Source organism: Mesoplodon bidens, assembly GCF_964165515.1.
Source record: "Mesoplodon bidens genome assembly, chromosome: 4".
In the NCBI taxonomy this organism is placed as follows: Eukaryota; Metazoa; Chordata; class Mammalia; order Artiodactyla; family Ziphiidae; genus Mesoplodon; species Mesoplodon bidens.
In genome coordinates, this window is record NC_138160.1 from 137,878,894 (window position 1) to 137,902,792 (window position 23,899).

General features: G+C 47.1%; 1 protein-coding gene across 2 annotated transcripts; it reads right to left on the reverse strand.

Annotated features, from left to right (window-relative positions):
- Positions 1-1,232: 1,232 nt before the first annotated feature.
- Positions 1,233-22,131, reverse strand: SLC1A6 (solute carrier family 1 member 6). Of its 2 annotated transcripts, XM_081230676.1 has the most exons (11): positions 21,799-22,131; positions 19,791-19,885; positions 16,226-16,437; positions 15,286-15,423; positions 13,567-13,771; positions 12,745-12,787; positions 11,980-12,323; positions 8,510-8,743; positions 6,974-7,168; positions 2,962-3,096; positions 1,233-1,789 (listed from the first exon to the last, which is right to left on the reverse strand). In XM_081230676.1, the coding sequence occupies exons 3-11, from the start codon at positions 16,428-16,430 to the stop codon at positions 1,594-1,596; spliced, it is 1,695 nt and encodes a 564-aa protein (XP_081086802.1). In that variant the 5' UTR covers positions 16,431-16,437; positions 19,791-19,885; positions 21,799-22,131; the 3' UTR covers positions 1,233-1,593. The 2 variants fall into 2 exon arrangements, with proteins under 2 accessions (XP_081086802.1, XP_081086801.1); XM_081230675.1 differs by lacking the exon at positions 19,791-19,885.
- Between the last annotated feature and the right edge of the window lie 1,768 nt (positions 22,132-23,899).

Here is a 23,899-nt window from a genome sequence, read left to right on the forward strand (position 1 = left end):
GGTCAAATGTAGACTAGGATGTTTTATAAGTGGAGGAGCCTTTTGCCTTTTCATGGACTATTTCCAAACTTCGACCACAATTGTCTCCATGGTGACTGAAAATACATTAAAGATTTCTGGAGCTCTTCTCCCAAGTTCTCTCAATTGCTTATGCTCAAGGGTTCTCTTAGGATCCTAAGGAATGGAGGATGGAACATCTCAAAACATACCCATGCTTTAATTTCCCTCCCCTCTTTGGGAGAGGTAGGTGCTCAAATGAAGCTTGATTTGATTTAGAAAAAATTAATGTCATGTTTCTTGGACAAAAGGATCATGGAGTTGAGTTATATCTATAGCAGCTAGAATCATGTTACCTTCTGTTTACTTGTGTTTTCCCCACACCTTTAGTAAGGTCTCATGTAACGTCCCACTTGGTTTGTTAGGCTGTAAGAAAATAACACTAAAAGTCCAACGTCCACCCTTGTGTAGTAAGGAGACACAGAGCCCCCTGAGACCAGCATGGGGATGTCCAGGCCAATTAGTTCCAGAAGTCAGGAGTCAGGGCTACAAGTCCCAATTACTCATCCCCATGGGAGCTGCTTCCCCTATTCCCAACCATGGGGTGTACGAAGTAAAGGATTAACTCGGAGGATAAAGGGTGCTCAAAGCCTGCACATCCCAAATAAAGGACTGGCCCTAGACTGCCTCCTGAAAGATGATCTCTAAGCCCCTGGAATATCCTGCCTGATAAAAGTGTCTTTGTTTACCTGGGGCCTTAATCCATGCCAGGTAGTCTGTGCTGACAGTGTAGCTGATGATGAATGCCTGTTTTTGTTTACCTGGGACCCTAGCAATGCTGTATTAGTTTGACCTCTGGGGGGACTAAAGAGTTGTGAAGGTCAGCAGGAACTCCATGCCTACAGGACAGACCCTGATAAAATCTCTGGACACCAAGGCTCAGGTGGGCTTCCACGGTTGGCAGTATTTCATATGTGTTGTCACACATAATTGCTGGGAGAAATAAGAGCCGTGCATGCAATTCCACTGGGACACGACAACTGGAAGCTCACACCTGGTCTCTCCTGGCCCCTGCCCACTGCACCTTTTGCCTTTGCTGATTTTAATCTCTGTCCTTTCACTGCAATAAACCATAAATGTGAGCATCAGAGCTTTTTCGAGTTCTGTGAGTCCTTCTGGCAAATCATCAAACCCGAAGGTGGTCATAGGGACTCCCGACACAGAGGTTATGGATATTGTTTTATTATGAGAAATAGTAGTTTTCCTTTACCTTCTTGAGTTCCACCACTCCTTGAGAAAATGAGGAACATGAGCTGATCGCTCACCTTGTGGACCCTGAAGCTCCCCTTACCCCCAATCCCAGGGAAAACATCTCCTCCCCTGCCTTGCTCATCACCCTCCCACAAATTCTCAGCATACGCCCAGAGAGAAACAGAGCCCTTAGACATCTTTCATCCCTGCTCTTTTATCTCAGTTTCCCCCAGACGCGCTGGAAAGAACATGTGTGTTCAGTGCACAGTCACTCATGCAGTGGTCTTCCCCAGGAACCCCCTTCCCAGCCCCCTTCCCTCCTCTAGGCGGCAGAGCTGGGGGCTCTCACATGGCACTCTCGTTGCCTCCCCGTCCCCTGGACGCCCCCTTCTCTTGTGCCATGAGAGACTTGTAGGGCTTCCCCAGGCTGGGGAGGGTGAGTTCAGCTTCCTGCAGCTCCAGCTCCCGCTGAGACAAATGCTCGATGACTGCTGCTCCAATAGAGTCCCCCAGCACATTGGTCATGGTGCGAAGTCGATCACTGGAGGGGGCGGGGGTGGGGGTGGGGAGAGACAAGCCACCGTTAATCAAGGTTTGAAGAGCTCCACAGAGAAGAGAGTGCAGCAGCCAGGAGGTGCTTGTGCCTAGAAGTTGGGGTTCACATTCCAGTCTAACACAGGGTGGACCAAGCTCTGATATGCTCACATTTGTTATTAGCAATGCAATTCATTTTTTAAAAAAATGTAAACGTCTGGGGCTTCCCTCATGGCGCAGTGGTTGAGAGTCCGCCTGCCGATGCAGGGGACACAGGTTCGTGCCCTGGTCCAGGAGGATCCCACATGCCGCGGAGCGGCAAGGCCCGTGAGCCATGGCTGCTGGGCCTGCGCGTCCGGAGCCTGTGCTCCGCAACGGGAGAGGCCGCGGCGGTGAGAGGCCCGCGTACCACAAAAAAAAAAAAAAAAAAAAAGTATACGTCTGATATAGAAAATTAGGGGTTATGAGCTGAACGGCATACAGGATGAGGAAGGTAACCACTGTGAGTAAACAAGGCCAGACTGAAGACCTTCTAAATGAGACTCAGATCCAGGTGACAGCTCCCAAGTGGGGACAAAAGTCCAGATTTTTATATGTAAACCTCCTATTTTTAAAAGTTGAGGGAATTCCCTGGCGGTCCAGTGGTTAGGACTCGGCGCGTTTACTGCCAAAGGTGCAGGTTCAATCCCTGGTCGGGGAACTATGATCCCTCGAGCCATACAGCGTGGCCAAAAATAAATTAATTAATTAATTAAAAATGAAAGTTGAGAATTTTTTCTTAAATTTGCAAGCCAGCTCTGCCCCCAAGGATCACCTTTTTGGTGACTTCTACATAAAACAGGTACAGCAGGGCTTTTCTAGATAACGGGTAAAGACCCCATTGCTTACCTCCTCCCTGCCCCACTTCCCAAGGTTAACTCTATAGAATTTGGGATCCACATGTCTTGGGATATTCCCCCAGGCCACCTTTTCATTCTAAAATTCTAGAACTCACCTCGAGAGCTGAAAATAGATTTTGTTTGTCATATAAGATAAAAAAATAATAATAATAATAAATAATAATAATAAATAAATAAATAAATAAATTCTAGAACTCTGTCCTTGCCCATGTGTTGGGAGTGCTGCAGGGAGAGTGGTGGGTCCAAGGACAGATAGTACCAGAGTCTGAAGAGCACTCACAGGAACCAGTCCACAGCTATGATGAGCGTGATGTCTTCAGTGGGCAGGCCGACCGAGGTGAGCACAATGACCATGGTGACCAGACCTGCCTGGGGGATGCCGGCAGCCCCAACGCTGGCTGCTGTAGCCGTGATACTGCACGTGGAGAGAGAACACAGTGAGGCAGGAGGAGGGAAGGGAGAGATGAGGCAGTGTCAGAAGAGACACAAAAGGAGGGAAGGGGTCAGTTTCCCAGGGCATCTTAAATCAAATTCCCAAAAATAAAGAGCAAATCCAAAGCGACTTTCATTGAATGCCAACGCAGTTATGTTCCCTCGTCCTTTGCTGGGATCTGGTTAGACGTCCACCCAGTGATAGAGGTTTTAAACAATTCATATTGCAGATGCAAGAGTAAGGATTTAACCAGTTGCTTCTGGGGACTGGAAGAAGGCAGAAGAATCAACCTGGGCAGCAGCCGTAAAACAGAAGCTTGAGTTCCCCATGTGCACATGTGCTAGAATTAGGTAGGCCAGTATAGACAGGTCCAGCTGCCAGGAACAGAACTCTGGAAGGTGGACCAAATTTAGAGTCAAAAGAAGAAATTGTCTATGGTGCTGAGTGAATTTAAAAAAATTAGACATCTACACATATAAGGATTTGGAAAACTAAAAGGTAAAACACATAGAAAATGAAAGAGATGGTGATCCACCATCAAGTAGAGGGTCAGATTGGATCACAAGTAGGCTAGATTTTAGCTCCTGCATCAATTCGGATGTCTAGCATGGTGTGCTAAGAAGAATTATAAAACCACTGGGCTTGCCAGGAAAGGTGTTAGGGCCCTGAGGTTGACGCCCCACCCCTGGTGGCTTCTGAAGTCCTTTCCCAAATTCTATAGTCGTGAACATAGAGCTACTCAAGATGCTTAACACAGATGATATCTCTTACAGAACAGTGATTGAGCAAACATTTGGGCTCACGAACAGGGAATGGACTTTGGGGTCCAGCAGATTTTATTTGTCAGCTGTACACCCTTAGACATAAACTCAGAGCCTATATTCCCTCATCTATAGAATGGTAGACATATACCTACCTTGAGGGGTTATTATGAGCAGTAAAATAGAACAGTGCTTTGAGAATAGGGCCCCAAGAAGGGTCATTATTACTATTATCTTAAGTGAGAGAGAATATCTCTTCTGAGTGCTGGCCCTGACATAAACAGTGATCTGTGCATGCCCTTGGGAGGCAGGCATCATGCTCTCAATGGAATGATAAGATCCAGCTAATTCCACCTGGATCCAATAATCCAACTCAAACTGTGTTAAGTTTCAGTCCAAACTAGGAATCTCTAACCATCCAATCACAATCTGCCTCTAAATTCTGAAGCAATTACCTGATGGGTCTCAAGCTGGCCATTGCCACCAAGCTCTTTGCATCGATTAGAAGCTAGAAGTGATGCTCAGTTCCCTGATCCATTTAAGAACACCCCTCAAAAGTCCTTACCCTTTTTGATGACTTCTCTACTCCCCAGAATGTGAAAGTTCCCATGAAAAGTGCTCACTGCAATGTTTGGGATCCTAAGCTAGACAAACAAACAAATCAAAATGTGTTCCTTTGAAATTATCTTCATGTCATCTTCACTGCATCCTTGCTTTCCCCTAGAAAAGGCTTCTCATACCACAGCCTTCTGTTGTAAAGGCAAGGAAGATTGTTTGAAGAAAGACTCAGAGGCGATCTCTGGGTTGTGTGGTAACAAGGTAGCTGGGACTTCCTCTACCCATAGTAGAAGGGACTTCACATGGGCTCAACATCTCACAGAACTTCCAGATGCTACCAGTCATAGTGCCCAGATTTAAGCTGTATCCCTGAATGTCCCTAAGCCATTGGGACCCAAGTTCAGCCTGTTTTCCTTATCTGCAGAGTGGTCTCTCAGAACCCCTATAAAAAGAGAGAGCACTCCATCCTGCTGCTGACCCCAGTTATCAGTATTTCCAGCCAAGCCAGCTTTGTACTATACTGCATGACATTGTGGTACCTGCCTTTATTCACAATCCCTATGTAGCCAAGAGGGGCAGAGAGCTGTTAGGGAGGGTAGGATGCTCCATTAAAGAGCATGGACACTGGAGTCCAGCTTCTCTGAGATCATTAGCATTCTAGGTCTAAGGTCTTTATTTTTATAATATGTGAGAGACATCAGCATGCCTTCATATGCTATAGAGAAAGGTCAAGTAGAGGCAGTGGAGTTGAAAATGCAAGTAAGCAATGGAATAGCTGACAGAGTTAGAAGATAGGAGGGATGAGATTTGGGGAATTGTAGAGGAATTAGTTTTGAATAGAGCAACAGATCCATGCTTAAACTGAGATCAGGGGAAAGAAAGCATGGATGGATGCATACCACAATAAATTTGAGTTGTGGGAGCAGAAAGTTGCGTCCATTCACGCCCAGTAACCTCAGTGACACCCCTGAGGTATAAGGCAATATGATCTTTTACACGGAAGAAAATTGGAGAATGGAGCTGGAAGATAAATAGAGTGAAGATTTGGAATGAGGGATGGATAATGGTGCCACCAACTGGGTGGTTTATCAACCCTGGATGCACAGTAGTATCACCTGGGCAGTCTTCACAAAAATACCAATGCCTATACCCTACCCCCACCATAGCAAAGTCAGAGCCTCAGGGAGTAGGTGGTCTTGGGTAATGCCAATGTGTAGCCAAGACTTTGAATCACTGATATAAAGGGATTTCTGAGTGGAAATACACTTAGCTGATAATGTAATGCGTCGTCTTGTAGTGGTCACTGCAGTAATCACCACAGTGGGTAGATTTTTCTCTAGCTGGGTTCAGACACCTTGACATAGGAACAGATAAAGCGGTTGGTTGAAATCCCCAATGTTGAGGATTTGGAAAGACTAAGGGGTAAGGATGTCAAAGACGCTCTCAAGAAAATGAAAGAATGAAGCTCCATACTCTAGTCTGGAAGCTCATGGTTCCAAGTGTGGTCCCTAGACCGGCAGCATCAGCATCACCTCTGAACTTGTTAGAAATGCAGAATCTCAAGCCCCAACCCAGACCCACTGAATCAGAATCTGCTTTTGAACAAGACTCCCAAGTGATTAGTATGCACATAAAAGTTTGAGAGGCACTGAACTAAAACACATAAAGGGAAAGTGAAACCATAATGGAGGGAATGAGAGGAGTTGAAGAAGCAAAAATTTTCATGGAATTAAAGAAAATATATAGGGGAAGTAAAGTAAGAGGATGGAGAGATTGGAGACTGTGGCCATGATGCACATACTCGAGATGTCAGAGCAGGCTAAGCAGAGGCAAAGTCCAGGACATGGCCCCAAGGGTAGGTGGCTGGAATTCCAAAGGTCAGCGAACTTTGAAAAGAAGATGATGGAAGAGACACCTGTTTGCATGTTGAAATTATTCAGTGAGAGGCTAAGAAAATGGAAAGAAAAAGAAAGCTATACAGCATCAGCTGAGTTAGATAATCCTTCTCTGGATTCCCAAAACTCTTACGCTACCCATAATAAGCAGATAATCTATTTTTTAATTTGGCAAGGGCAGTAATGGAACTATGCATAGGACATCATGAGATGTCATTCAAAGAGCCCACACTTGTAAAATATTTAATGCTGTGTATGAAACACAGCAAGTGTTTTATAAATGTTGGCCATCATCACCATCACCACTATCACCATCACCACCCTTATCACCCCCATCACTACCATCACCACTATCAGCACCATCCACAACATCACCACTATCACCTCTGTAATCTACATCATCACCACCAACACTGTCATCATCATCATCATCATCAGTGTGTCTTTTTCCTTCATTAGACTGGATCCTCCCTGAGTTCAGGAACCATGTCTTATTTTTTCCTGCACCCCTCAACACATCCCCCTTCCAACATCCAAAGGCTCCCTTTACTTCTTGCTGTGACTCCCTCCCCTCCAACCCCCCCAGCCAGGCTAATGACTTCTTAGGTCTCAGCTGTTGGCAGGTCCCACCCAAGGCCAACTCACCTGATAGTTGTGATCTGACCCAGGTTGAGTTCGTAGTTGTTGACTTGAGCGATGAAGATGGCGGCCAGGGCCTCATAGAGGGCAGTGCCATCCATGTTGACGGTGGCCCCCACAGGCAGCACAAACCTGGTGATGCGGCGGTCCACACCCAGGCCCTCCTCCAGACAGCGGAATGTGATGGGCAGTGTTGCAGAGCTGGGAGAGAGAACCCCAAGGGCTGAGAATAAGTGGTGGCAATAGGCCAAGGGAGGGCTCCCCCTGAGAACACTGGAAGGCAAAGTAGGAGCTAGAGCAAGGGGAAGATGGCAGGTGTCTAACATTTCAGAGGCTGATGACTGTGCGTGGGGGAGAGGAACTCCTCATGACACAGAGAGCACACAGCAATGAGGTCCCCCAGGCTGAAGGTCTCTTGACCCACCTAAAGCCAATAGCTGAGGGCTACTTACTAGACACTAGTTCATGTCACCAGTTCACTCTAACTATCCACTCCCAGAAAGGAGGCAAAGGGCCTTCTCAGCTCCCACACCTCAGGGCTAAGAGAGGGGTAGTACAGAAGACTCCTATTCCCCACTTCCCATGTTTATTCAGGGAGTGACCTCAGCTACACTAACCTAGGTCTCTCTCTCCCCATGTGGGATCAGCTGGTCCATAAAACATGTGCTCTGTCTGGTCAGCTTTATATCATGCAGTGAGAATCCTGAACCCACAAAGGGGATCTTTGGGTGTCCATGCCTGTGGCAACCCAGTGAGTTTAATTCTCGGGTACAATGGCACCAATCCTCTTTGGCCACAGATCAAAAGGCACATTCTCCAATAGCCGTTACAAGCAATAAAAATGATACTTTTCTTCCATCTGGTTGGCTCTAGTGATACATCTCAGATTGTTTTGAATTTGATTGATGGTGAAGAGGGGAGCTCTTTATGAAACCCCTGAAACCACAAAAAAGAAGGAAGCCAAGGGGGCTCCCAGAGGCCATCTCAAGGGGAGATGAGACCCTATGAGGTAGAAAATGACTGAGATCATGAGGCATGTTGGACCCTTTGTCTTAACCTCAAAATTTGCAGCTGGTTCTCCCTCCATATTAAATAGAGAAACAGGGACTTCCCTGGTGGTCCAGTGGTTAGGACTCCATGCTCCCAATGCAGGGGGCCTGGGTTCGATCCCTAGCCAGGGAACTGAATCCCACGTGCCGCAACTAAAAAGACCCCGCATGCTACAATGACGATCCCACACGCGGCAACGAAGACCCTACATGCTGCAACTAAGATCCAGCGCAGCCAAATAAATGAATATTTTAAAAATAAACAAATAAATAGAGAAACAGAAAAGGAAGGAAAGGGGTTAGGAGAGCCAGCCCAGGACAAAGATCAGGGCCCAGGTGTTGAGCCACCTGGAGACCTTCAAGAGCACCTGACATTACTATACAACCCAGATGAGGTTCTGTAGTGGCAGAGAGGGCAGGACTCCTAAGAGAGCCTGTGAAAGGCAAAGAGTGAACCTAGGAAGGGTACCAGTAGTGAGGAGCAAGGCCATACCTGGAAGACGTGCCCATGGCAGTGATGAGGGCCTGCAGTATTCCCCCAATGAAGGGGAAAGGATTCCGATGGGTGATGAGGAAGTAGATGAGAGGCAGGATGCCACCGGCATGAAGGAACAAACCCACGATGACGGTCAGGGTGTACATGCCCAGCTGACCCCCCAGGACGGCCATGTCTTCCATCTCTAGGATCTTGCCAGCAATCAGGAACAGGATGCCTACAGGTGCATACCTGGGCCAAGCCAGACACCTGTCAGGCCTCCCTCATGACCTCCCCTCCAAGCCTGGAGCTAGCATCCCCCAGGCTTTGCGACATAGACCCTGGAGCCAGGCAACACACACCATACAGCACCCTACTCCACTCCAACCTTCCCCACACAATAACAAGTGGGGCTGGGTCCCACAAATAAACCCCACCTTTTCTTCCTGCTTACCCACAGCTTGCCCGCAGAGAGCGGAAGAGTTCCTACAACTCCAACATATACATTTTTATAAGGTCTCTCCTTCACCCACCCCCCGATTCAAGTCCCCCAAAATAATCACTGTCCTCAGGGTTTTTTCCCTAGACATTGCCCAGACACTCCCTATCTCTGGCCTTCTAACTTCCCTTATTCACTTCCCCCGACTCTTTGCTCTACATTTGTAACCTGTATGCCCCTATTCTCTTTCCTATAAGTACATATTCTCACTCATTCACCAGCCCTAAGTTATTTCACCTGGATTTCCCACAGACATCTTAAACAACCTGTCTTAAATATTATACAATATTGCTTATATGTGGAATCTAAAAAACAATTGTACAAACGAACCTATTTACAAAACAGAAATTGAGTCACAGCTGTAGAAAACAAACTCACGGATACCAAGGGGGAAATGTGGGGGAGGGATAAATTGGGAGATTGGGATTGACATATACACACTACTATATATAAAATAGATAACTAATAAGAACCTACTGTATAGCACAGGGAATTCTATTCAGTATTCTATAATGACCTATACAGAATAAAATCTGAAAAAGAGTGGATATATGTATATATATATATATATATATATATATATATATATATATATATATATATGTATAACTGACTCACTTTGCTGTAGAGCAGAAGCTAACACAACATTGTAAATCAACTACACTCCAATAAAAAATTAATTATAAACAACCTGTCTTATTAAATTATCTGTTCATTCACTCAGATATCCATTGAGCACCTACTATGTTCCAGTCACATGGTCCCTGCCCTCATGGTGCTTACATCCTAATGGGGGAACTATGCAATACACAGAGAAATATGTCATTAAAAACTTCAGGTGGTGATAACTACAAAAGAGAATCAGTGAGTGGGGCTGTAAGAATGAGTGGTCAGGGAGGGCTTCTCTGAAGAGGTGACATTTATGCTGATACCTGAATGATGAAAAGGAACCATGCATATTTGAGGGGAAAGCATTGCAGGCACAGTTCAAAGACCTTGAGATGGATGTGAGCTAGAAGTACTGGAGGAGCAGAAAGAAGACCAGTATAGCTGGAGCAGTGAGTGAAAAGAAGAGTAGAGAAGACAGATGAAGCAAGTTCATAGGGGGTTCACCTGTTTTCCACTCAAAACAGCCCATTGCTTAGTTTTGTGAGTTTCTGCCAGTGATGCCATAATTCACCCATCACCAGGATTCCTTTGTTATTTCTCTCTCTTTAGAAATTGAAGTCTACACTTGGTCAGTGTCATGGGGGATGTATTGGAGGAGGTGAGGACTGCTTGGGGAGGTGGTGCAACAGCTTAGGTCAGAAATGATGAGACCCAAGCTCAGGTTGTGGGAATGAGGATACAGGGGACTCCTCCAGTCACACCTGTATTCCCCAAGCTGGGCTTGAGGTTAGCCCTGGTGGGTGGTTGCTGACTTGTCTCCAACTCCAGACCTACCTCTGTGAATAACCTGTAAACTCCTTTCTCAAATCCCTCACCTCCATCTTTCCTTTCTCACACTCTGCAAAATTCCTCAACTCTGGATCAATTGCACATGACTTCTTTCCTCCTATACTCAGCCACCTGGCACATACGGATATTTTCCCAAACGTGCCAAGGACATCGCTATAAACTCATGGTTCCCAATTCAGTTGAGCTTTCAATATTCCTTTTCAATCTTCTTGCTCGTCCTTGATAAGCTTCCCCTCCCAATCCCCTCAGCTGCTTTTCCAAGCTCTCAACTTAGCCTCTAGCCCGCCACCCAACTTTCAAATTATTTGGGATGATGTACAAAGTCTTCCCCAGTTTGGGAAGACAGCCTCGTTAACATCTTCCACCACCACTCCCTAGGTAGGCTCCCACCTTCTTGAACTCCTTACCATTCTCCAAACAACTCAGGTTCTTTCGAGCTTTGCATGTTCTATTCCCTCTGCTTGAAGTGCCTCTCCTTTCTTCTTGTCCGGTTGGATTCCCACTCACCTTTCAAGACCCAACTAAGAGGTGGATGTCTCCATGACTTCCTCCTCACCTTCCCAGACAGAGTTCACTGCATATCCCTCATTGGCTGCTTACTTATCCATATTCCCTATACTTTTTTAATGTCTCTTGACTCTTGTATTATATTTATCTAATATGTGCCTGTCTCCTCCAAGACTTTGAAAGCTCTTTGAGGACAAGGACTGAATTCCATGTATCTCTGTATTCCAGAGTTCAAAATAAAGTCAGCCTGGGAAAATGTCTGCTGAAAGAATGAAGGGATTTAAAGAATGAATGAATGAATGTGTCAATTAAGGAATAATCAGTGAGCGGATAAATGAGTGAGAAAATGAGCAAATGAGACATGAATGATGGGTGAGTGAATGAATGAGTGGGTTAAGCAAATGGATGAATGAATGCAAGGAATATTTGATTGAGTGAATGAGAGAATAACAAATGTAGAGATGAACAAGTGAGTCAAAGAATGAGTCCAAATGAATAGATGACTTGGTGAGTAAATCAATCCATCAATCAAAGAATTAACTAATGCATGGATGAGTTTGTGAATGAATTTATGAGTGAATGAATGTATGAATGAGTGACTTAACCAATGCACAGAAAAATGAACAAGTGAATGGGAAAATGAATGAACCAATTCATGGAAGAATGAAGATAAATAAATAAATGAATGGATAATTTGGCCAATCCATAGAAGAATGAGAAGATAGATAAATGATGGACTGAATGAACAATGCACAGCAGCTTGAGTACAAATGAATAAATGAGTGAATAAATAGATGAACAAGGGAGTGGATGAGTGAATCAATCATTGCACAAAGGTATGAATGAATGAGTAAGTGAATGAGTGAGGGTGTGAATTAACCAATGCATATATAAATGACTTTGGCCAAGTGGTCCCAACAACCACTTCAGGAGCTGCCCCACAGCCTCACTTCCCAGCCCTGACAACACTCTTTTGTGTGCCATCACCACCACCACCCCACCCTTGTCACAGCCCAGCACTCACCAGATAATGATGCCCACCAGCCTCATAATAGCCTCATTGAGGCTGTCGAAGAAATCCCGCAGGACTCGGCCCTTGTGTTTCATGCCACCGATGACCAGCCCAAAGGCCACCGAGAAGACCACAAGGCCCAGGGCGTTGATGCCATTGGCTGAGCCAGGCACAGGCACAGTCTCCTCAAAGCTCAGCACCTCCTGCAAGGTGCCCATGGCCCGTGTGACATTTTCCAAGAGGCTGCTTCCGTTCTCCATTGAGGATAAAGGAGGCATGGAGGTGCCCAGCTCAGATCCATTTTCTGTCCTCACAATGGTCCTGGTTACCAACCTCGTGCTGTACTGCGTCTTAAACTGAAATAAGGAGATATTGGGCCATAGACAAATGCATAGCAAATTGAGTGCATAAACAGGTTAATGAGGGAGTGAACAACCAATGAATGGAAGAATGAGTATAGATTCTGCATTTTTCACAAGCTCCCTGGGCAATGCTCAGACAGGTTTTGGGGTCTGTCTCCTCAACTGTCTATGATCAGAAGCCTTGGTTCCTCCTCCATTACCATCCCCAGGCAGCCTTTGACCTAAGTCCTTCTCTCTAAGCTTGCCTTGATCACCACACCAATAGGAAGTACATTCTTTCAGACTCTTCCAAAAGCCCCTGGGCAATGCTCTGTCAGGTCCTTCTTCCCATCCCTCACTCCTGGACCATTCACTCAGCAGCAAGCTCCCCCAACCCTCCAAACCTCCTTGATCAGACTATGTACTTCCCCCTGACCTGTTTGAAGCAGGCCTCCACAAGGTTGGGCGGAAACATATTTCTGCAGAAAAACATCAGATGAATGAACGTGGTTAGACCTTAGAAGAGAATCTAGACTGATAACAGTAATAATAATTGCAATGGCAACGGTAATAATAGCAGCCAACATCTGAAAACCAAGCTAAGTGCCTTACCTATGTGATCTGATTTAAACACCACAATAATCCTAAAAGTGAGTGGTATTGATGTCCCCATTTTACATACAAAGAAACCAAAGCACAAAGAATTTATGTAAGTGACCCAAAGGCACACAGCTCCTAAGGGGTACAGATGGACCTCAAATTCAGGCCTGTCTGAGCCCTTTGGTACGACCCCATGCCACCTCAGGGACTTCAATTCACACACAGTGATGTCTCCAAAAAAAAAAACACGGAAAGCTCCTGAGCTCTTCCAACGCTAGGTTCCCCCCAAGTCAGTGACTAGGGTAGAACTATGACCAGCCTTGATTCTGGCAGGCAAAATCTTGCTACTTTAAGAGAATCATTCACCTTCCAATGGATCTTGGGAACACCAGACAAATACTATTTGTCCTGAGCCCATCTCAAGATGCTGCAACTATAGCCTCCCTAGCCTACGGGTCAAAAGATCATATCCTTAGGAGTAAGCTGCTCTCAGAGGATTTGTGCAAGGCTCCAGGACAGAAAATAGGTACCAAAAAAACTAGGCCCAACTTGGGTGTTGCATTTCCAGGCTGGATTAGCCAGTCCCCTTTGTCTCCCCTTGAGTATAGGTTGTTACATGTAGGGCTGGAATTCCCATCAAAATTAGAAAGGACGTCACCTGACCAGGTCCATGAAGGCATCAGCTGTGGGAATGGTCTCGATCCGGCCCTCTCGGTGCAGCCCCTCCTTGGAGCCCTTCCCAGGATGGATGATGGTGACCATGAGGATGCCGATGAAGACCGCGATGACAGTGGTCACCATGTAGTATACTGCTGCCCGCATCCCCATCCGCCCTGTTGCCTTGTTATCCAAGGACGCCATACCTGGAGGACAGGTGGTGCAGCCCGAGCAGCCCCATCCATACCCCACCACCCACTCTCCCATCCATTTGCTCCACACTCCCCACACTGCTACAACCATTCCACCAAGCATCCCTCCTCCTTTGCCCCACCCCACATCGCCATCCTCCAACTCCCATTCTATGTTCCAAATACACCTTCCACTCCATCCTTTATCCCAAGCACCACTTCACTAACCTTCTCTCTATTCCAAGCCAACATTTTCAACCCCCACTCCATCCTCTATTCACCCCTATTTTGCACCATAAGCTCATCTGCATTGCTCTCTTCATCCTCCTATCCACCCCAAAATCACACCTCCCTCCAACCCAGCTCACTATACACTATCTGTAGTAGATACTTTTGGTCCCCTATCAAGACACCCTTTATCATGCTGATACACCTATCCTTCCACAGCTGAGCATGTTGGTGCTAACAACTCATGCTGCCCCCTTCTCTTGAGGGCTGCCCTCAGCAGAACAGGAGTTTACTCACCCACCAAGTCCCCATGGGAGACCTACAGCCAGTGACTGATTGGTACAGGGATTCAAAAGGCCAGCTCCTTTGATTTAGACAGTGGCAGAGTTGTGGAGAACAATTCTGTAGTGTTGCACATTCTCCAGAGCTCCCCGTGGGATCAGGCTAAGAGGCCAACCTTCTTCTGAACCCACATTTCTACTTAGCTTCTTTCCCCATCCCATCCTGCTCACCTCACTTCCTCATAGGTTTCTCTTGAGAGCTACCCCTCAATAAATCACTTGTGCAAATAGCCCCTTCTCAGTCTCTGCTTCTAAGGAAATCCAACCCAAGAAATCATTCTTCCTTCCCTTTACCTTCGTACCCATCCCCAAATCTGGAGATTGGCAATCAACCACTCATGGGCCAAATCTGGCCCGCTGCCTGTTTTTGTAAATAAAGTTTTATTGGAACACTGCCATGCCCATTTGTTTACAAACTAATCTGCTGCTGCTTTTGCACTGCAACAGAATTGGAGAGTTGCAACAGAGACCACATGGTCCTTGAAGCTGAAAATGTTTTCTACCTGGCCCTTTACAGAAAAAGTTTGCCAACCCCTGCATAGACCATCCATACTTCCACCCCCCCTCCACCCACCACCCTGTCATCTGTATCTCAAACACCTTCATCCACGTCCCACCCCATTACCTTCCACACCACATCCCAGCTACCTTCCCTGGCTGCCCCACAACAGACTTCCTTTCATCTCTGGATGATACTAAGCCCCTCTCAGGCTGGTATTTTACCTCCAAGGAAAAGTACAGGGAAGGTACTGAGATAAGTATTGCAGATCATCTGGGTTCTGGAACCCAGGTCTGATTGGGATCAGGGCTTTGGCCAAAGACTCAGAGCTACGTGCATGCTCCATGTTTGAGGTCCTGAGTTGGGGAGGTGGTCCCATGCTTGGAACAGCCACGGCTCCAGGTTTCAGCTTGGACTCTGGGATGGGTCTTGGACGCCAACACTGGCCTGGGCTCTCTCACCTGTGACCAGGCTGGAGACAATGAGTGGCAGCACCAGCATCTGCAGCATCCTCATGAGAAGCTCTCCAGGGAAAGAGAAATACTTGACCTGGCGATAGCTGAGCTGGTACGGGCGCAGGGCAAAGGCCAGGCTGACCCCTAGGGCCAAAATGAGGGGTCTGTAGAGTTGAATTTGGTCACTGAGTCCCAAGCAGGGGCCATCCATCCATCCCAAGAAGGGCGTGTGTGTGGGTAGAGGTGAAAGAAAGAGAGAAACATTCTATGAATGTGCATGTTTGTGTGTACATTGTGGAATGTATGAATTTATGTGTTACTATGTTGATATGTGTGTAAATGTCTGCACACATTCATGTGTACATATGCACACATATGTGATAGTGTGTACTCACTTGTGCACATGTATCTGTGCCTGTATATGAGGGTCCATGTATCTGAGATGCACATGTTTTTCCTATGTGTGTATACAGGTATGACTTGTGTGTGTATGTTACTGTTTTCAAGCACGGGGGTACACATGTATTCAAGCTCTTAAGTGTGCCATTGTGTGTGCAGAGGAATGCATGTGTGTGTGAATGTGTTTATAAGTTCTAGTATATGTGTGCAAGTGTGTGTTTACTTTTTTGCACCTGTATGTTTTGTGCACGCATAAAAACGTGTTCATGTTTGTGTGTGTTCGTATGCAGAAAGTGTGCGTTTGTATGGTGTACACTTATGCCTGTATATACACACGCATATAGATGAGACATTGTGTGTACCCACAGATGTGTTTGCAAGAATGTATACCTATTTGTGTGAGCGCGTCCTGGGGAGGGGGAATGGTGGACGTGTGCACCTGTGCAGGTGAGAAGAAGTAAGTGGAGGGAAGAAATATGCTGTGCGGGAAACTTCCCTCAAGTCCTCGCCCTCCAGGGGCAGAGCCCGCCCCTCCCAGACGACTCACCAATGACCACGGCGCTGATGGTCAGCAAGATGAAGGCGTTCCGGCGCAGGAAGCGCAGCACGTGCTCGCGCGTCATGGTCTGCAAGCGCAAGCGCGTTCTCAGCGCCCTCTGCCGCAGGCTGTCCAGCAGTCGCTGCAGCAAGCCCACCCGGCCCAGCCGCTGGCCACTCTCCCGCAGAAACAAGCTGTTGCCATGGCTGCTCATCGTCTACCTGCGGGGTACAAAGGGGCCCGGGCCTGGTGAGGGGCCGGACAGAAGGCGGATGTGGGAAGAGGGGAAAGGTGGAAGAAGCTGGTGATGAACTCAGAGAGAGTCCAAACAGCAGGGGAGGGGCGGTGTCGGTCTGTTGGGATGTGCCTGCGCTGGGCCACCTGAGAACACTGCCAGGGGTTCAAGGGTCAAGTCCTGGCAGAAAAAGATCAAGGTCTTCAGAATCACTCCCAGGCATGGCTGGGAAGAGACAGAGAAGTAGGTCACCATATAATGGACGTTTTTGCCATTCTCTAACTCCAGACCCCTCATTTCATGAGATCATCACAAGTAATTGAGAGCTGACGCAGCTCACAAACCAGACTAACAAATCTTTGCTGAGCATCAACTTCACTCAGCGCCTTAAACAAGGCACTCTGTGGTTAGCCCCCCAAATTAATACAGTTTGGTGTCTAGCCTGGAGGTGCCACCAAATGGGCTTTCCACAACGACAGAATCAGCAGGTGCCTGGCAAACCGTTCGTGCCCAATAAATGCAGCTGCTCTGTGTGAATGCCCAAGTGGGCAACAGGGGGAGGGAGAGTCCCATGGCATGGAAATGGTGATAATTCTTGATCCCAGCACCTCCTCAGGATCCATTTTTGAAGAAAAATGTGATGTCCAGAGTCATTCTGGGGTGCCAGGCACTGTTTCCCAAACTTCAGACTCTTGACATTCAGCCATATCCATGTCATCTTATTTACTTACCTAAATAAATGTAATCCAAAGTGGAAACTTTGGATCATTACTTGAAATGCTTATTATATCTTAATACATATTAAATAAAATGCATATAAGAAATAAAACTTGCCTATCCTTTTACCAACTGAACACCTTCCATGTATAGGGCAGCTTGGAAATTGTGAGGAACATTTGCCTTCATGAGTCTGAGGAAAATTTGCCTTCATGGCCCCTCCCTCCATTAAAATATATATTAAAATTATATTTGGTATAATTTGGTATGCCAAATTGGTATAAAAAGGAATATATTATTTTGGAACTAGATCAAGGTGATTGGTGTACAATGTTGCAAATGAACTAAATGCCACTGAATGCCACTTGAAAATGGTTGGTTTTCTGTTGTGTAAATTTCACCCCCATTTTTTAGATGAGAACAGTAATATTACATATTAAAACATTTTCTTTGACTTGAAAGTTAAATTCTTTGTTCTGATTTTAAAAGAAGCGAAAACGTTTGCATGGGTGTCCCTAAAAGTATCGTGGGCCCTGGGCACCTCCTATTCCAGAAAGATAAGCAGGCTTACCTATACTGATCTCACAGCAAAAGGTGGCAACACCCCTCTAGTAGGCATATTGACAATTCTGTTATCCCTATAGATTCATCCCCAGGCAAAAGGCTGACCACGACAGTTGGCATTGCCCGGGCTCCCTTGCCCTTTCAGTCTGGCCAATAGAAAACAGCAGGAGAATGGAAGGTGGGAGGAGATGTAGGTGGAGCATTCTCTCAGCCTCCCCTGCCAGGCCCCTGTTTGGCCTTGACTGTATTCCTCTGCCTAAGGCCACAGCTCTCACTGAACAATCTTCTGCAGTTCTTGGCCATGTGGACATCTTCTTTGGAAAAATGACTATTTAGTTCCTCCGCCCATTTTTCAATCAGATTGTTTATGACTTTTGTTATTGAGTTGTATGAGCTCTTTATATATTTTGGATATTAACCCCTTATCCAATATATGGTCTGCAAAATTTTTCTCCCATTCTGTAGGTTGCCTTTTCATTTTGTTGTTTCTTTTGCTGTGCAGAAGCTTTTAAGTTTGATGTAGTCACACTTGGTTTTTGCTTTGGTTGTTTGTGCTTTTGGTGTCATATCAAAAAAAAAAAAAAAATCAGTGCTGTGACCAAAGTTGAGCAGCTTCTACCTTACATTTTCCTCTAGCAGTTTTACAGTGTCAGGCCTTATGTTTATGCCTTGTATCCACTTCAAGTTAATTTTTGTGAGTGGTGTAAGATAGGGGTCTGATTTCAATATTCTTCATCTGTTTATCCAGTTTCCCAACATCATTTCTTAAAGAGACTATCCTTTCCCCATTGAGTGTTCTTGGCTCCCTTGACATGATAGAGGTGCTACTGCTACAATGGAAATCACATTACAATATATAAATATATCAAAACAACATGGTGTACATCTTAAAGTTACACAATGTTATATATCAAAATGTATTATAATAAAAAATAAAGGCAATCCTTTGTCACAGCCACAGCTCTCCCCAGGTCCCCGTCTTGCTCCCTCCCTACAGCTCCCCGACTCTTACAGATCTCTGAGTGCTGTGCCAACTTTACTGGTTTAACCCTGTAAACAGTCCTTAATTTTCACTTCCCCTTTTTGAGTGTGCTCTCTGCTTCCCGACAGATATACTAGATTCATTTAACTCCTAGAAAAAACTCCCCAAGCCATGGAAAGACAGTAAATATTGTATCCTGTGCTGGACTGTGCATATTTGGGTTGCCTGGGGTGGCTGTACAGGTAAGGAGAACTTGGCCTCCCCCAGCTTCTCTCTGAGATATCAGTGCTTCAGATACCTCTCCCTGCCACCAACCCCCTCCAAGCCCTAACCCCAACCCCAGTGCCTGAATCCATCCAGATCAGGCTGGGAGTCTTTCAGAGACAGACCAATAGGTAGTTCCCTGAACTTTTTTTTGGCTGCTGCTGGCTGAGCAGCTACTTTTCTGAGATCACTATGTTTCTTGTCCTCTTTCACCCTCCCCATATCCCAAGGATGGGGTTATCTGCCTCAGCTTTCCTGGTCCTGCTTCCTCCAGCTCTAAGCCCTGGTTCCCAATGTCAAACCCCAGTTGGGGTCCTGCTTCAAAGGATCTGTCACTTGAAACCGTGATTTTTTTTTCAGCTGGCTGTGAAAAATCCCGGACAGGAGACCACAGACTACATGGGAACTGTGTAATTATTCCCTCATCTCTAAGATGTATGTTCTCAGTCACCAAGAAATAGCATGAAGCTGCCCATGGGTCCCAAGGGAGTGTTCAGCTGAGATCCAAACTAGTCACAAAAAACTCCAGAGCTAGTTTTGTCTATTTCCTATCTCTTCCTTACAAAAAATGGTACAGAGCAGAGATGTACAAGCCATAGTCCAAGGACCAATTCTGGCCCGCTGCTTGTTTTTGTAAATAAAGTTTTATAGGCACATAGCCATACTCATTCTTTATGTACTGTCTACAGCTAGTTTTGTGCTACAAGCGCTGAGCTGAGTTGTTGGAACAGAGATTTTATGGGTCTCCATACAATCTCTCTGGCCCTTTACTGAAAAATTTTGGAGATCCCTGGCCTAGAGGAAAAGCGTACATGAGCTCTCTTTCAAATCCCACTCCACCTTTCAGGAACTGGTCACTTTCTGTGTGGCTTTGATGGCCCAATTCACGCGACACTTAGAACAGCACCTAGTGAGCATGAAATAGATGACAACCAAGGTTAATAAAAAGCAGAAATCCAACAGACACATGACTGAGGACTGAGAAAAATGTTGACAAGGGAGACGGTCTTCCCAGCAACATTGCTCGGTCCTGACTGCATTACTTGCCAAGAAATGCTTGACTTGAACTTGTTTTCCCAGGATCTTGGCCTCCACTTGGCCCCTTCTCAGTCTCTCTTGGACCCCCGGGGGCCTTCTCCCCTCACCCTGGGTTCTCTCTTTTCTAGTCTCTCCTGGTCCTAGGCCTTCTCTTGGCCCTGCTTCTTAGGCTTCCTACTCAGGAAACGGCCCTTCTAGTGTTCCAGGATCTTCAGGGATTCAAGGATGGGTCCCCCACCTGGTTCTCACAACCTCCAGACTCTTAGATGTGATGAGAGGGGCATCTCTCAGAGCCAGGGGCAAAAAGGAAGGAACTCCTACATTCTAAAGCTGAAGCAACCTACAGTGGGCAAACAAGGATGCTTTCCATACATTTTATCTCAATACTCTGCTAGCCTGAGGAGTGAGTGAAGGGAGGGAAAGACAAGGAGGAAATCACATACATCACACACCACATACACACACTTGAACACACAACCTCACACACCTCTTGTGTACAACTGACATAGACACAACTGCACACACACAGTTTCACACACACAGAACTGTTCAACATACAACCCACACACTTTCAGAAATGCAACTCCAAGTATTATGCTAAGTGAAATAAGTCAGACAGAGAAAGACAAACACTGTATGATATCACTTATATGTAGGATCTAGAAAATACAACAAACTAGTGAATATAACAAAAAAGAAACAAACTCACAGGTATAGAGGACAAGCTAGTGGTTGCCAGTGGGGAGAGGGAAGGGGGGAGGGGCAACTTAGGGGTCGGGGTTAAGAGGTACAAACTATTATGTATAAAATAACCTATATTGCTATAATATATAAGCTATAAGAATATATTGTACGACACAGGGAATATAGCCAAAATTTTATAATAACTATAAATGGAGTACAACCTTTAAAAATTGTGAATCACTATGTTGCACACCTGTCACTTATATAATATTGTACATCAACTATACTTCAATTTAAAAAAAAAAAAGAAATGCAACTCCATTCATGCAGCATCAGTCATACAATTCCTACACGCACAAACACACACACACTTGACGCATTCATGAATGCCGTCAGACACAAAACCCCACACCCCTCCTCAGACACACAACCCCATACATATACACCTTCACGTCCTTGCACAACAACCCTTGTAAATGACACTCCATATGACATTTGCAGAAATGCCATTCCTACACACACGCACAACTTGGGACACAAAACTTCAGACATCCAAATTCCTTCCCACATTTAAACATTCAGGCCCATCCACCTCTTTGGGAAGGCAACCCTACTCATAAATTCAGTCTCACACACACACACCATCACCACCCCACACACAACTTCGGACCCAGCCCCCCGCCCCCCGCAGCGATGGCCAAAGTCTGTCACAACCAGGTCCCTCCGGAGTTGGAGGAATAAGCCCCAGATAGGGAAGGGAACCAAGCCCTGGAAAAGGACCAGGCATCAGGCAGAGATGGAAACCTGCCCACCAGTAGAGGCCAGGGACAGAGGGACAGGATGAGAAGGGAGATGGGCAGGGAGAATCTGGGTTAACTAAGGCGATAGGAAACTGATCAGGGCTACGGGGAGATGAGCGGAGGCTACGACTCTAAGAGTCAGGGAGCAGCTGAGACAAAGAGCAGCCGAGAGATGGGAACGTGGGCGCAGGGGACGCCCCACCCGCCCGACCCCAGGGTAGGCCAAGCCGGCCTCGGATCCCGCCTGCCCCGAACCTCAGAGCCCCCGCCCTCGAGGAGCCGTGGTGTTCCCACTCACCAGGGCCAGGAGCTGCGGGGGCGGCCGGCCCGCGTGTCCGCCTACGCGCTGCGCCGGGAGGCAGAAGCCGGAGCCCAGAGAAGCGCCCGGCCAGGGCAGGGGGGACCCGCCAGAGACCGCGCAGCGCCGGCTCCAGGACCAAAAGGCCGAGGTACCCGCGCGGAGCCGCGACGCGCTGTGCAGCTAGTGGGATCGGCGCCAGCCCTGCGTTCACGTGGGTGTGGGGGCCCCGGGTCGCTGGAGGTGGGGGGCGGGGTCGGGATCCCCTCCGGGATGCCCCCAGCCTCCCCCGCGCCCAGCCCTGGCTCAGCTGCAGCTCGGGAGAAAGGGCGCCGCCTGTCTGGGGAGGGAGGGGATCCTGGGGTAGGCGGGGTGGTTGGCCTCTCTCTCGTCTAGCCCCCGCCCCCCAGCTCAGAGCCGCGCCTCCGAGCCCCAGCCTCCCGCCGCCTCCTGAGCACTCCCAAGGCCAGAACATCCCTGGAGAGCGCGGGGACCAGGCCCTGGCACCACTGGGCCCAAGCCCGCATCCTCAACGGAGGTCTGAGGAAGGCGCGGGCGTGAGCGTCCGAGTGAGAGCAGCCTCTGCGTGGGCTCGGCTGCCTCTCTTCTCCCTCGGGGCGCACATTCCATCCTTGGCCACTTGGCCGCTGTATGAGCTTGAGCCAGCCCCTCTCCCTCTCTGTGCCCGGTCTCCTCGTTTAAACAACGGAGATGACTCTGCCGACCCCACAGAAAATTAAAGCTGAGAAAATTGCAGTGCGTGAGCATGGAAATCCTCCCTGCAGCGTGAAGCATTGTGCAATTGGGAGGCAAATCACTGCTGTTCGTATTGTAATTAATATTATTCTTTGCACTCTTTAGGATACACCGGGCAATGTTGATTTTGCTTTTCTTCCCAAATGGCACTGACTTGGCTGTTTCCAATATCTCCTACCTCTCCTGAAAACGAATTGCCATTTTTAAGAGCTGAGCACAGAGCATGGCATGTGATAAAAACCCAATACATGTTTGCTATTATTACTGAGCAATTGTTGACGGCAACTTCCTAGTCTAGGCAGGCTCTTTTACTCATATTTAATCTACACACCCCTATGCAGTAGATATCATTACCCTCATTTGCAGATGAGGGGACAGGCTCTCAGAGAGGTTCAGTAGCTTGACCAAGGTCACACAGCCAAGGAGCAGCCACCCCAATTCCAATTCTTTGTGCATACAGCCCCCACTCTCCTTCTTGACACAATACCTTCTAGATAAGCAGTTCTCAAACTTAGCTGTACCTTAGAATCGCCAGGGGAGCCTTTAAACATTCTGATACCCAGGTGGCACCCCAGACCAATCTCATCAGCTTCCCTGGGCGAGGGGCTCAGGCATATTTTAATGCGCCTCAAATGATTTCAATGTCTGGCTGAAGTTGAACCCCTGCCCTAGATGTCAGGTTCTCCTGGGCCACACCTGCAACTCCTCCCTGAAACCTTCACACTCCCTCTGTTTCAGTCACCAGCTGTGCACAGATGATTCTGCATCCTTTTCTGAGCCTCGAGCTGCCCCTGAGGTCCTGGTTTATACAGTCATTCACTCCACACATATTTATCGTTCATCCACCCACTATGCTTCAAGCTGTGCTAGAGGCTGGAAGACAGAGCACCCCTTGCCCTTTCACACAAAATAAGAAGAAGAAACACCAGTGGTTCTCAAACTATTGGATCTTGAAACCACTTCACACTCTTAGAATTAAGGAGGACCCCCCCCAAAACTCACAACCCCAGTCTAATCATGATTTTTTTTTTTTTTTTTTTTTTTTTTTTTTTTTTTGCGGTACGCGGGCCTCTCACTGTTGTGGCCTCTCCCCTTGCGGAGCACAGGCTCCGGACGCGCAGGCTCAGCGGCCATGGCTCACGGGCCCAGCCGCTCCGCGGCATGTGGGATCTTCCCGGATCGGGGCACGAACCCGTGTCCCCTGCATCGGCAGGCGGACTCTCAACCACTGCGCCACCAGGGAAGCCCCATGATTTTTTTTTAAGTTACGCAAATTCCAATAGGGGCATCCCGCAATATGCCTAACCAGTATTCCTCAAAACTGTCAAGTCATAAAAACAAGGAA

Bases quoted from the DNA above. Each gene is read 5' to 3' on its own strand.
- SLC1A6 (XM_081230675.1), bottom strand. From the start codon at position 16,430: ATGAGCAGCCATGGCAACAGCTTGTTTCTGCGGGAGAGTGGCCAGCGG. The intron at 8,744-11,979 runs GTGAGTGCTGGG...GGCTTGGCCCAG, and splicing joins CTGGTGGGCATCATTATCTG to GTATGCACCTGTAGGCATCC. The intron at 1,790-2,961 runs GTGAGTGCTCTT...CGCCCCCTCCAG, and splicing joins ATAGCTGTGGACTGGTTCCT to TGATCGACTTCGCACCATGA.